Below are 12,028 nucleotides of genomic sequence, written 5' to 3'. Positions count from 1 at the left end.
AACTCATTATATGCGGAGATTAATATTGGGGTTTTCTCGTTGGTCATATAAAATTGTGAAAATTAATAATTATCTTTAAGCATAATTTCAATAAAGTATCAAAAATAAGTGTTTTAGACGATATTATTTAGCCTTTTTTTTTTTACGTACAAAAAAAAAAACAGTGGCTCTCTTTATTTTCATTACTTCCGCACTCTCTCTCTCTCTGAAATCCTAGTTTTGTAGTCGCGTCTCCATTGTTGCTATTTTTTTTCTTACAATACATCTCTCTATCTCTCTCGATAATCTCTTCTCTCTCCATCTCCGATGTCACTAGTACGTTGCCGTCAATATCCTCTTTTTCATATTTGCTTTCATTCAAGATCTTCGAGAATCGTGAGATCTAAGAAGATTTGGTACGAAATTGTACCATCCATTCCAAGATCTGTCATGTAGCGCCAAAAGTCATTAGCACCACCATTCGTGTCACGAGTGAGAAGAAAACAGTCTCCAACCATGCATAGTGGAGCCTTCCTCTTCTCCAACTGCGGTACGAAAATATAAATGTGTACCCTTCATAATAAAAGGGTCCTGAACACATACAAAAAACATACTACAACTGGAAAGAGGATTCACCTCCGCTGCCGAACCAACTCGTACCCTTCATAATAGGAATTTAACTAGCTTTTTTAGATTTCGTATTATTTTGTTTAATTTGCTCATATAATTTGTAATTGTATTTGTTGAAAAATGAAGAAAAATAATAAAATGTTGATTCGAATTATACTCATCAATTGTACTTGAATTTATTCGTGTTTTTTTAGATGAGTGGTACGAATGAGACTGTCCACTATTCGTTTCAAGTGAGGTACCACAAATGTTGGGACCAATGGTGAGAATTGTTATTTTGTACCATTCGTTCCAAGTTCTGGCAATGCACAACTTGGAACAAATGGTGGGAAATTGCATATTTGCACCATTCATTCGAAGTTGTGCGAATATGTCATTTTTGTACCATGAATCACAACATTTGACACGATTATTGGTATTAATCACACCATTTCGTACTATTCGTCTCAATATTTGGGCATACCTTTGAATGAATGGTATGAATAGGTTCTTTTGTACCATTCGTCCCAATATTTGGGACTACAAACCTTTGGATGAATGGTGCGAATTGGTTATTTCGTACCAATCGTCCCAATATAAGACACAACATCTCTTTGGGGCGAATAGTAGGAAATTAACACAAAATAACACAAATTGGGAAAACACACACGCAATTTCAAAATAACTCCTTATGGACTCTCTCGAGAGCCACCTTTCTACAGAGCCACATTCTCCACAACAGGGTTTCTATAAAATGGCTCTATAAGTATTTTATCTAATTTTTAAAAATTGAAATTTAAAATCCAAAATTTTATTAAATTTAAATTTGAAAATTACAATAATTAAAATAGAAAATTACATTAAAAATTACAAATTGGGCAAAAACAAAATATAAAAAAATTATAAACTAAAATTGAAACTGAAAAAAAAAATCAGATTTTTTTACTGAAGAGCACGCACCTGGTATTAGACACTTCGAATCAAGCTCATTTTTTAGAGTCACCCATCAAGCTCGGCAACGAGATCAGTCTCGCTCCAGCCCAACGAGCGTCGTTGTGTATGCTATTACAAACTCCACCAAACTTTAAACCTAAGATGTCATGATTCATTTTTAAGACCTAATCTCAACACTAAACCATGCGTCACTGTATTGCGACTTGTGAAAATGGATTACATAAAACTATGATGGCTCACTCAATTATTCAGGCGCGCAAATAGTGTCGTACAATTAATTTAACCTCGGGTCCACATAATAATTATTTTTTATTGATTATGACAAAAAAAATACGAAATTTAAAAAAATTACATTTTTTTTTAAACTTTCAATTAATTTTTAAAAAAATAAATTTATATTTTAGTTGTAATTTTCATCTAAATTTGATATCCGTCAAAATTAGAGCTTAATTAGTTGACAATCAAAATTAAGTCAAATATATTAATTTTTGCCTTCTTAAACCTACGAGCTTCTAAATGTTCATTATCATCAGAAGTTAGACAAACATCAGGCGAACTTTCCAATGTCAACTAAGCTATAATTTCGTCGAAAGTCAAATTCACGTGAAAATTACAATTTTTTTAAAATTCGTGTAGTTTTTTGCCATAACCCATTTCTTTGTTTCTTTTTCTTTTTGAAAATTGATTGGATTTTTATTCGTATATTATATCTTTAATCAGTTTGACGCACGTTAGGTCCGATATGAGCATTTAACTAATGTTATATGCTCACCTAATCAGCCTATCACCATTTAAACAATGATTGGTTTTTTCAAGTTGATGCATGATTGATTAATCTCAAATGCTGCCCACCTGAGGCCACTTTAAGAGATAACAACGACACTAAATGAGATACCAACTACAATTTATTATTTTTATGAACTACAAACATTAATACATAGCATAAATGTTTTTCAACATAGACTTTTGTCATTAATCCATGAGTACTCACATAGTTATTTTACGACTAATTATCAACAGTAATGCAACAATTTAAGTCGCTATAACAATGAAATTCTTTATATGAGTATATAACAAGAAAATAAAAATCTACCACTAAAGTTGTCTCTTTTCGTAGTGTGACGAGAATGGCCTGATTCCCAGATGAAGTCTTTTTATTAATTTTCAAAAAAGGTAAATGTAAAACTAATCGTAATATGCCTTTTTTGCGGTCTAATTAAACTTGGGATAGGTCAATACCCTTTTAACGAGTTTAAATACGATCATCTTCCTATATAGAGAAGTTGCTTTATCATTGAACAAGCTCATCTAAATTACACTTAATTAATTATCAATTTAAAGGCACACCAATAAACTTTGATCGTCAATCACTAGTGATCTTTATAAAGTGCGTGGAGCTTTGCTGGGGGAAAAACTTGATTTCAACTATTTATAGGGTAATTAGAATTCCACATTGATTAAATATGAGGATATGCTTGAATTCATAAATATAAATCATATCTCTATTAGCATTAATTTTTTAGTATCTACAACACCGATCTTCCTCCAAATAAAATAATAATAATTCAATTTAAATAATATGTTTTGGCTGGGGAAAGGTTCCATCCCCCTAAACAATATATTTTGGGTATATGGAAATGTGAAACACAGACATCCGTTCCACAGTGGAAAAAGCGCACACTTACATATCTGTAGACAAGCCAATACAACGATCATTTTCATTGAGAATTAGATGGAATAATTGGCGTCCCTCTTTTGTGGAAAAACATTTAAAATTGGATTTTGTATTATATTAAAAAGTCAATATTTTAATTTAAAATTAATTTTAAATTGATTTTAAAATTGAGTGACAATTTTATAGTTATAATAAAAACTTGAAGGTTTATCTGTAAATTATACTACTATATATATATATATATATATATATATATATATATATATATATATATATAGGGGCGCGCTCCAGTGAGACCCCATAATTTTCGTGAAACACTAGGACAATGAATAAGACATATAATACTAATGAATAAAACGTATATATAATGAACAAGATGTATATACTGATGAAAAATAAAATTTAAAAAATTCGTAATGAATAAGACATATATACTGATGAACAGGGCCGTATATACTGATGAACAATGCAGTATATACTGATGAATAACAAAATTTAAAATATTCTGCTCCCTCCAGGATTCGAACCCTGCGAAAAAAAATCACCCTCCAGATACAATATCAGCCATAGGATTGATAAAATAAACGCACCAGATCGTGCCCTAGATCTCACTAAAATTAGGGGGTCTCATTGGAGCGGCCCCCTACATATATATATATATATATATATATATTGATCTTCTTATCGTTTTGTTTTATTTCATTCTAAAATTGTGAAATTTGACTAATCATAAAATATTTAATATGCATATCAAATTAAAGATTACGATAAAAACTTTAATTTGATACTATATTTTATGTAAATATTTGATTTAAAATGTAAAAATTATATTTATCTAAAGATTAAAATAAACAAAAAAATTCTCTCTCCTCTCATCTATTTTTTTAATAAATCTATTTTTCAATTCTTTTGTTCATTTTTTAACTTATTATTGTGAATTCTTTTTTATTTTTTTATTATTCAGCTCAAATATATTCAATTAAAATTATTTTTTATTATATTTATAAATATGATAATCGAATTAATATTATTTTTATATAAATATAAAAATATTTCTCATGTATTACAAGGGATGTAAATATGCTAGTAAAAGTAAGAAAATTTGACCTAGATTTCATTTAAAATAATTGTTTATCCAGAAGAAACAAATAAACTAATATAGTGATCGGTGAGCACATGATAGAATATGTATACAGAGTAGATGTAATTTTCCGGCTATCAATGAGTTTCGACGCATCATAAGTAACGTATTTTTAGCTGTAAATTTATTATAAAAAATTCAACGTATCAGAAGTAATCTAATTCTTTTTAGTTGAAAATTTATCACGAGAAAAGAAGGTGAAAAATAAATTTCTTCCTTTAAATCTCATCTTTCTTTTTCCTTATTTTATAAAAGAAATTTTCACACTGTATATCTCATTTTTCCTTTTCTCTTCAAGATGGGATAATATTATCTCTCACTAGAGTGAAAACAAGGAATGAGCAAAGGTGTATTTTCTTTTATAGATAATGAAGAAAAAAAAGGAGAAATTTAAAGAGATATTTTTTTTTTTATCTTTTTTTATTTTTTATTTTTAACGATAAATTGCCAATCAAAGAGCACACCGCCCTTAATAAAAAATATATTTCAAGTTAGATGAGATGATGGTATATATAATGTCGTTTATCTAGTTGATGATGTGAGCAATTTCTATATCGATCTATCTATAATATTTTCACGAATTGCGAAACTAATTAACAAGAAGACAAAATAAACAAAACAAATCATTGACAGTTTATGTGGCTCTCTATGATCAGCCTATTTTCACCAGCAAAAATAGTTCGTCTATATATTATTTTGATTGAAAAATCAATGTACAAAAACCCAATTGAATACCTCATTGTTGTGCAAAAATCCACCACATGAATTAGGGCTCTCTCTCCACCAAATTAAAGGGTTGTATTGTTCCCATCGCTCTTCATGATCACCACAACAGACCTTTACATAGGAATTGCCCACCACAAATCTAGGTCGGGTTATGAATCACGGTCTTTATTTAACTTTGAGTTAATAACACGGCTACATTAATTCACCTATAAAATTAACAAAAGGTAGTAATGAGGGCGCGTGTAGAACACGCACCAATTTTAAAAAGAGATCGGATATACATACAGTTCGAGTATCCCTCGAGTAGGATTGGCTTGCAACGTCCTACTCGAGTAAGCCCCATCGAGTAGGGCGATGCAGATGCTCTAAAAATCACCTATAAAGCATCAAACATGTCATATACAAGTCTTATTTCCAACAAGTCTTAGTTCCATAATTAATCTTCAAATTTCTTCGAACTTTCAATATAAGTAAATTTATTAGTCATTATTCTTTTAGGGTGTATTCTCGTGTAAATTTATCATGAGAAATGAAGGGATAAAAAAATTCCTTTAAATTCCTCATTTTCTACCAAAGAAAATTTCATTATTTCATGTTTCACATTTTCACTCCAATAAGAGATAATGTTATCACACTAAAAATGGAAAAATAATATTATCTCTCATTTGAATAAAAAAAACGTGGGAAATGATGAAATTCTTTTTTTTGTAAAAAATGAGAAAAAAATAAAGAAAAAATTTAAAAATATAATTTATTTATTTTTATCGTGATAAATTTACAATCAAATATAATATGTCCTTAATCTTATAAAACAACCTTTTTACATTTACTTCATTCATTACATGTCACACTGGATTCGAAAGAATATCATACTAAGCCCACGTTTGGTTGAGTGTTTTTAGAGGTTGGAAAGAGAATCAATTAATTGAATCAATTACTCATTGTTTGGTTTGGGAATGAGTCAACCATTACCCTTACTTAAGGGTAACCCAATCACCCAATTTATTACCACTCAAAATAGAAGGGAAATAAGAATCCCTTACTAATGATTCATTTCCATTATTAAACCAAACATTCAATAAAAATAATGATTATTATTACCATTCCACGCATCTATTTGATTCCATTCTCTTTCCATTCCCCTGCTTGAACCAAACGAGCACTAAATTCTAATCAAATGAAAAGTCTTCGTTCTATAGAAGAATTATAAGGATAAATTAATCCTGGAAAAGTGTAGGTAGAAAAAAATCGCATGATCTGACGGTGGGAGTGAAATTAAGGCAGCAGCTACTCCGTTACTTCTGCCGTGTTGCGCGTTATATAGTAGTATAATAATACTAAAAGGAAATGCAAAAATGCACCATTGGAAGAATAAAATTATTTATTCGACTCTCTCCAAAACAAACATATGTTGAAATTAATGTTGCTTCTGGGAACAAGGCTGTCAAAACGACGCCGCAAATCCAAAATCCAAAATTATTTAAAAACACAGCTCTAAATCAAAGACCCTTAGTTTTTGTATTTAATTACGGGCAATGCCATCGTGTACGGAATAGACTGCCCATTGGTTTTCAACGGTCCGCGTTGTCCGGATCATCTCCGGTTTGTTACGTTTTTTTTGTCTTCTAGCTCACCAACTCATGCTTCCAAAGTTAGGATTTTATTTCTGATTTTTTTCTTTGTAGTTTATTATCTTTGATTGTAAATTTATCACAACAAAATGAGAGATAATTAAAATTTCACTTTTTAAATCATTCTTTTATTTTCCCTCATTTTCTACTTGATCCTTACTCGTTCATCTTTTTCACTACAAATAATGGATAATATTATCACACCATTTTTGGAGGGATAATATTATCTCTCATTTACAGTTAAAATGAAGAATGAATAAGGGTCAAATAAGAAATGAGAGAAAAGAAATGAATGATTTAAATGGTGAAATTACAACTAAAGAGAACATATCCTTAAAGAATTAGTCTTGATAGATAAAAATGAATAAAATTAATTTTTTATTTATTTTTCTATTAATTCATACCATTCGTTTCAATGATTGTCTCGACATCACCTGGAAGACTGGATAATATATGTCAGCGTAAATATCATCGAACAGTCCGAAATGACATATTCCCTCCGTCCCCCAAATAACTTATTTTTTTCTTTTTTGGGTTGTTTCCCAAATAACTTCATATTCATTTTCGGACACTACCGCACCACTAATAAAATTTCATTTGTTCTTGATTTTAATCTTTTCATCATTTTGAATATTAATTATAACACTGTTTCAATACTTTCAATACTAATTGTAACACTTTTTCAATAATTTCAATATACTCAAAAACTTTATCTTAAAATTCGAGTCTAGAAGTTATTCGGGGAACGAATGAAATATTTCATATAATTCGTGTTGCGCACATATGCAACGGATCCATGAACAAACATGATGGATGGTGACAACGGATCCATTTGGACCATCTATTCCTTCGAGTAAAACGTTAGATCTTGAAAATGATAGTACAAAATTGTATGTCAAGAAACAAAATCAAGGTAGTTATATTAAAAAAAGTTAAAATTAATTAAATATTATTAAAATAATATAAAATAAATAATTATTAATTATCATTATCCTCGATAAATATTTTACACCATTCACAGTTTAACACTATACAAAAATGGTCACAATTACGGATTGGAAACCGTTACGTTACAATCCAAGCACCTAAATATATAATTATCCGCATATTTGACTTATTATTGTTGCGATTTTTCTATTTCCTTTAACCCATACTGGTGAATACAAAAGGCCAATGCAACAAGTGGATAAACATATCATTAGTTGCCTTTGAAATTTGTTTATATAGTCAAGTTTGGCGCAATACAATTAAATTTACTACTTTTATTTCTTGAGTAAAAACATGAACTCGATTTTAGAGAAGGAATAGGAGAGTAAAAAAATACACATGATGTAAAAATACTATCAGATGACGATGCACACACGCACGTGATGTAACTATCAGCGCGGGCGGATCTACACGCTGCTAGTGGCATTTGCGTAATAACTTAAGGAGTGCAGGGCATCTTGATTGTTTTCCAACTATATAATCAATCTTACTTTAATCTCCTTTTTATTCTTCATTTCTGCTCAAAGCCAAAAAACAGAAATAGAACTTCCTCCCTCGCCCAGGCCAGGACAATTCCAGCTCAAATTTTTCTACGGCCTACAGTTTCCGTATGTAATTTGAATACAACCTTGTCTTTTTTTTTTCTTTTCCGATGAGCTTGTTCCTTGTTTTTTGCTTCTGTATCTTCAATAAATGTTTGTCTGATTTCGGACTGTATATTTGTGATTTATGAACTTTGTGAGGATTGAGGATCGAAATTTGAGATTTGGGGTTTCATGTTCTAGCTTCTATATATTTTCTGTATGTTAATTTTAATTTTGCCTTTCTGCAATTATGTCTAAGTTTCAGATCATGAGTTGCTTGCTACTCTTTTCTCTTCTTTTTTGTTAGAATAGTGTAAACCAGAAAACAACCGAAACTATACAATTTTAGATTTTTATTCTTGTTCTTAGAAGATCTGTCCGTGAGCTTAACAGGAAACTTCATCTATTTGGAATATGTTCTGATTTGTGCAGTAGTTTTTTTATTTGTTCTCTTAGTTTCATTTCTTGGAATCCACAACATAAGGCTAATCGGAAATACACTGTTGGATTCTTTTCTTTCTTTCTTTTTCTTTATTTTTATTCTTCTTGGACGATTTACCTTTGAGCTTAAGAGTGCATTATAGTTGATTCTGAATTTATTCAGATTTTTCCAATAAGTTAATTTATTTGTTCCGAAATTCGGGTTGAGTTTTAGGCTGCAGATAACTTGCTTTATATGTCCGCTGAAAACTAGTTCCTGATTGACTGTCTATTTGGTAGTTCATGGTTCGTGGTTAAGGTCAAAGTGGCAAATTAAGCAGGGAATTATTGGGGTTTTGCTTTTTATAATTGCTAGTTGTGCATCTTCTTTTGTGGTATTTAGTTGAAAGCTTAACTATGTTGGTACTTAGTACTAGCAAATAAATAGAGTAGCTGTAGGATTAAATGCTTATATTTTTCTCCCACAATAAGAAACGGAATACTGATGCCAAGTTATTAAAAGAACTCCAGTTTTTATTTGGTTTTCCTTTGCTTAGATCTTTCTTCTACCAAGCTGACTGTGATGTATTTTAGTGTTTTGATTATAATCATATTTGCTTGTTTCATTACAGGCTCTAATAATCTTACTAAGGCTTTGAGGAATCTTCTCATTAGATACTGAATTTCTATGCTAAAAATTTATAATTGGTGAGTGTGATTGGTGCAAGGCTTAAAAAATGTATTGTCTAAGTTGAATCAAGAACTTCTTCTGGTGGAATACATTGACCTATTTGTCCTTTCTATTGGCAAAATTTATGGTTTTCATGTTCTCTCTCCATCAAGGTTTCAAGGTTTTGAGTGAATGTAGCTGATTTGGATATGTTATTTCCTTTTGTTTCCACAGGAATTCTTGCTATAAATTAAGGTGCAGATGCCCATTAGACGTGAATGACGTAGCCTGTTCGTATCAGTGTATCCTCTGTCCAAGAATACCACACAGGACGTCTCGAGTTGTCAGAACTTAACTGAAGTTGGTTGTAGTTTTTCTTCAGATGCAAACATCCCAAACATCTGCCTCTTTCCAAAGCTTTTACAATCAGCCTATGCAGCAGGTTGACCCATACGGAAGTTCAACTGGTAGCCGAAGCCAGGGAACTGAAGTTTCTTTTCAAACTTGCCCTGATCAGTTCTTCACTCTGGAATCAACTCCAGCGACTGATTATGCTACATACAGTTCACCTTCAGCTGTAAGTGTCTCTTCCAGTAGAAGTCCATTTTCTCCCCAGGGCTCTCAATCGTATGCATCCGATCTCTATCAGCCATCTGATAATACTTACGGTTCACCTCTGAGTGGGTCTTCTGGGGTTGATGATGAGAACAAGTTGCTGCATGCACTGTGGGTATTGAGGAATGAACTTCTGGGTCCTGAATCTGATACAGATGATAGTGGAACCTTCAATGGTGTAGTTACTCAACCTTCTCCCTTCACAAGATACAACAAAATCTTGGAAATGGCCCCTCACATGGACCTGAACCAATTGCTTGTTGCCTGTGCTGAAATAGTATCAGAAGCTGATACCATATCTATGTCAGACAGGCAGGTGGCCATATCAGCTGCAGAAGCTTTGATGGATATATTGGAGAAGAAAGTTTCAGTGTCTGGTGAGCCTGCCCAAAGATTAGGTGCATACATGTTGGAAGGACTCAGGGCTAGGCTGTTATCATCTGGAAGCATAATTTACAAAAAGTTGAAGTGCAAAGAGCCGACGAGTTCAGAAATGATGTCTTACATGGGCGTGCTCTATCAAATCTGCCCGTACTACAAGTTTGCTTACATGTCATCAAATGTTATCATTGGGGAAGCCATGGAAAATGAAAGCAGGATCCACATAATTGATTTTCAGATTGCACAAGGTAGTCAGTGGATCTCCTTGATTCAAGCTCTTTCACGTCGGGCTGGTGGGCCCCCATTTATTCGCATCACCGGTGTTGATGATTCACAATCAGCTCATGCTCGGGGCGGAGGACTCGAGTTAGTTGGTCAGAAACTAGCACAACTGGCTGAGTCATGTGGAGTGCCATTTGAATTTAATGGTGCGGCTATGTCCGGGTGCCAGGTCCAACTGGAGCATCTTAAAGTTCGGCACGGGGAAGCTTTGGCTGTGAATTTTCCCTACATACTGCACCACATGCCGGATGAGAGTGTGAGCACTGCGAATCATCGCGACCGACTCCTCAGACTAATGAAGAGCTTGTCACCCAAGATTGTGACCCTTGTTGAGCAAGAATCCAACACTAATACCTCTACTTTCGCTCAACGATTCTGTGAAACCCTAGACTACTATACAGCAATGTTTGAGTCTATTGATGCAGGACGCCCGAGGGATGACAGACAACGGATTAGTGCAGAGGAGCACTGCGTGGCAAAGGACGTGGTCAACATAATAGCATGCGAGGGGATTGAGAGGGTGGAAAGGCATGAGCTCTTTGGTAAGTGGAGAATGAGACTCGAAATGGCGGGCTTCTCCCAACTCCGACTCAGCCCATCGGTTAGTAATTCTGTGAGGGACATGTTGAAAGAATATAGCTCAAATTACAGAATAGCGGAGGGTGGCAATGGTGCTCTGTATCTTGGATGGAAGAATAGAGCTTTAGCTACAAGTTCTGCATGGAGATGATTATCCCAATGTGAAGAAATTATAATAATACTTGGTAGGTTTAAATTAGAGTTAACTCTACGTGTAAAGTGAAATCCAGTGTCTTTTCTTTCTTCTGTGGCGTTTGTGTAGTAGTAAGAGGAACTGAGTTTTAATCTGCGTAGCTGATGATAGGCATCAGTTGTCACACGTGATTCTAAAACTTCACATTCTTTGCTAGAATTTTTCTTTCTGCTGGTGTTTCGGTTTTATTTTCAGACTCCGTTCTACTTTGTTGTACACTTATGCAAATTCATGTGTCATTTGTATCACTAGGGAAAATCAGCAATTTAATCTTTGTTGCTATTAATGGAAGGTTGCAACTCCCAAGTGAAAAATCACTTATATAAATTTAAACGAATGCTATCCGAGCTAAGTTTTGAAACTCTATATTTTGGTAAGTGTTGCTCCGGTTATAATCTCAACAATTTGTATCAACAGTATAGATTTGTATAGGCAGCATGCTCATGTTTATAGTATTTTTGTTTGGGTTTATGACAATATACTCCGTATATTGTATACGACTTTTTCTGGGTTTAAAGTCCAACTGCCCCTTCTGGACGAATTTTCTGTTTAATTTTTTTGTCAAAAAAAAAAAAACGTTGGGAGTAATTATGTGTAATTTT

At 32.7% G+C, this 12,028-nt stretch overlaps 1 protein-coding gene across 3 annotated transcripts; it reads left to right on the top strand.

The window, feature by feature from the left end:
• Positions 1-8,169: 8,169 nt before the first annotated feature.
• On the top strand, positions 8,170-11,620 carry LOC130985899 (scarecrow-like protein 13). Of its 3 annotated transcripts, none has more exons than XM_057909070.1 (3): positions 8,214-8,310; positions 9,339-9,414; positions 9,611-11,620. In XM_057909070.1, exon 3 carries the CDS (start codon positions 9,759-9,761, stop codon positions 11,382-11,384), a length of 1,626 nt encoding a protein of 541 aa, XP_057765053.1. In that variant the 5' UTR covers positions 8,214-8,310; positions 9,339-9,414; positions 9,611-9,758; the 3' UTR covers positions 11,385-11,620. The 3 variants fall into 3 exon arrangements, with proteins under 3 accessions (XP_057765052.1, XP_057765053.1, XP_057765054.1); XM_057909071.1 differs by lacking the exon at positions 8,214-8,310 and adding an exon at positions 8,318-8,503; XM_057909069.1 differs by lacking the exon at positions 9,339-9,414 and having other exon boundaries at positions 8,170-8,310.
• Positions 11,621-12,028: the final 408 nt, after the last annotated feature.

The sequence above is a fragment of the Salvia miltiorrhiza genome, chromosome 5, assembly GCF_028751815.1.
Source record: "Salvia miltiorrhiza cultivar Shanhuang (shh) chromosome 5, IMPLAD_Smil_shh, whole genome shotgun sequence".
Lineage (NCBI taxonomy): Eukaryota > Viridiplantae > Streptophyta > Magnoliopsida > Lamiales > Lamiaceae > Salvia > Salvia miltiorrhiza.
The sequence above is the reverse complement of the archived record's forward strand: the minus strand, read 5'-3'. Positions and strand labels throughout refer to the sequence as shown.

Excerpts from the sequence above, each read along its gene's own strand:
- LOC130985899 (XM_057909069.1), top strand. The coding sequence starts at position 9,759 with ATGCAAACATCCCAAACATCTGCCTCTTTCCAAAGCTTTTACAATCAG.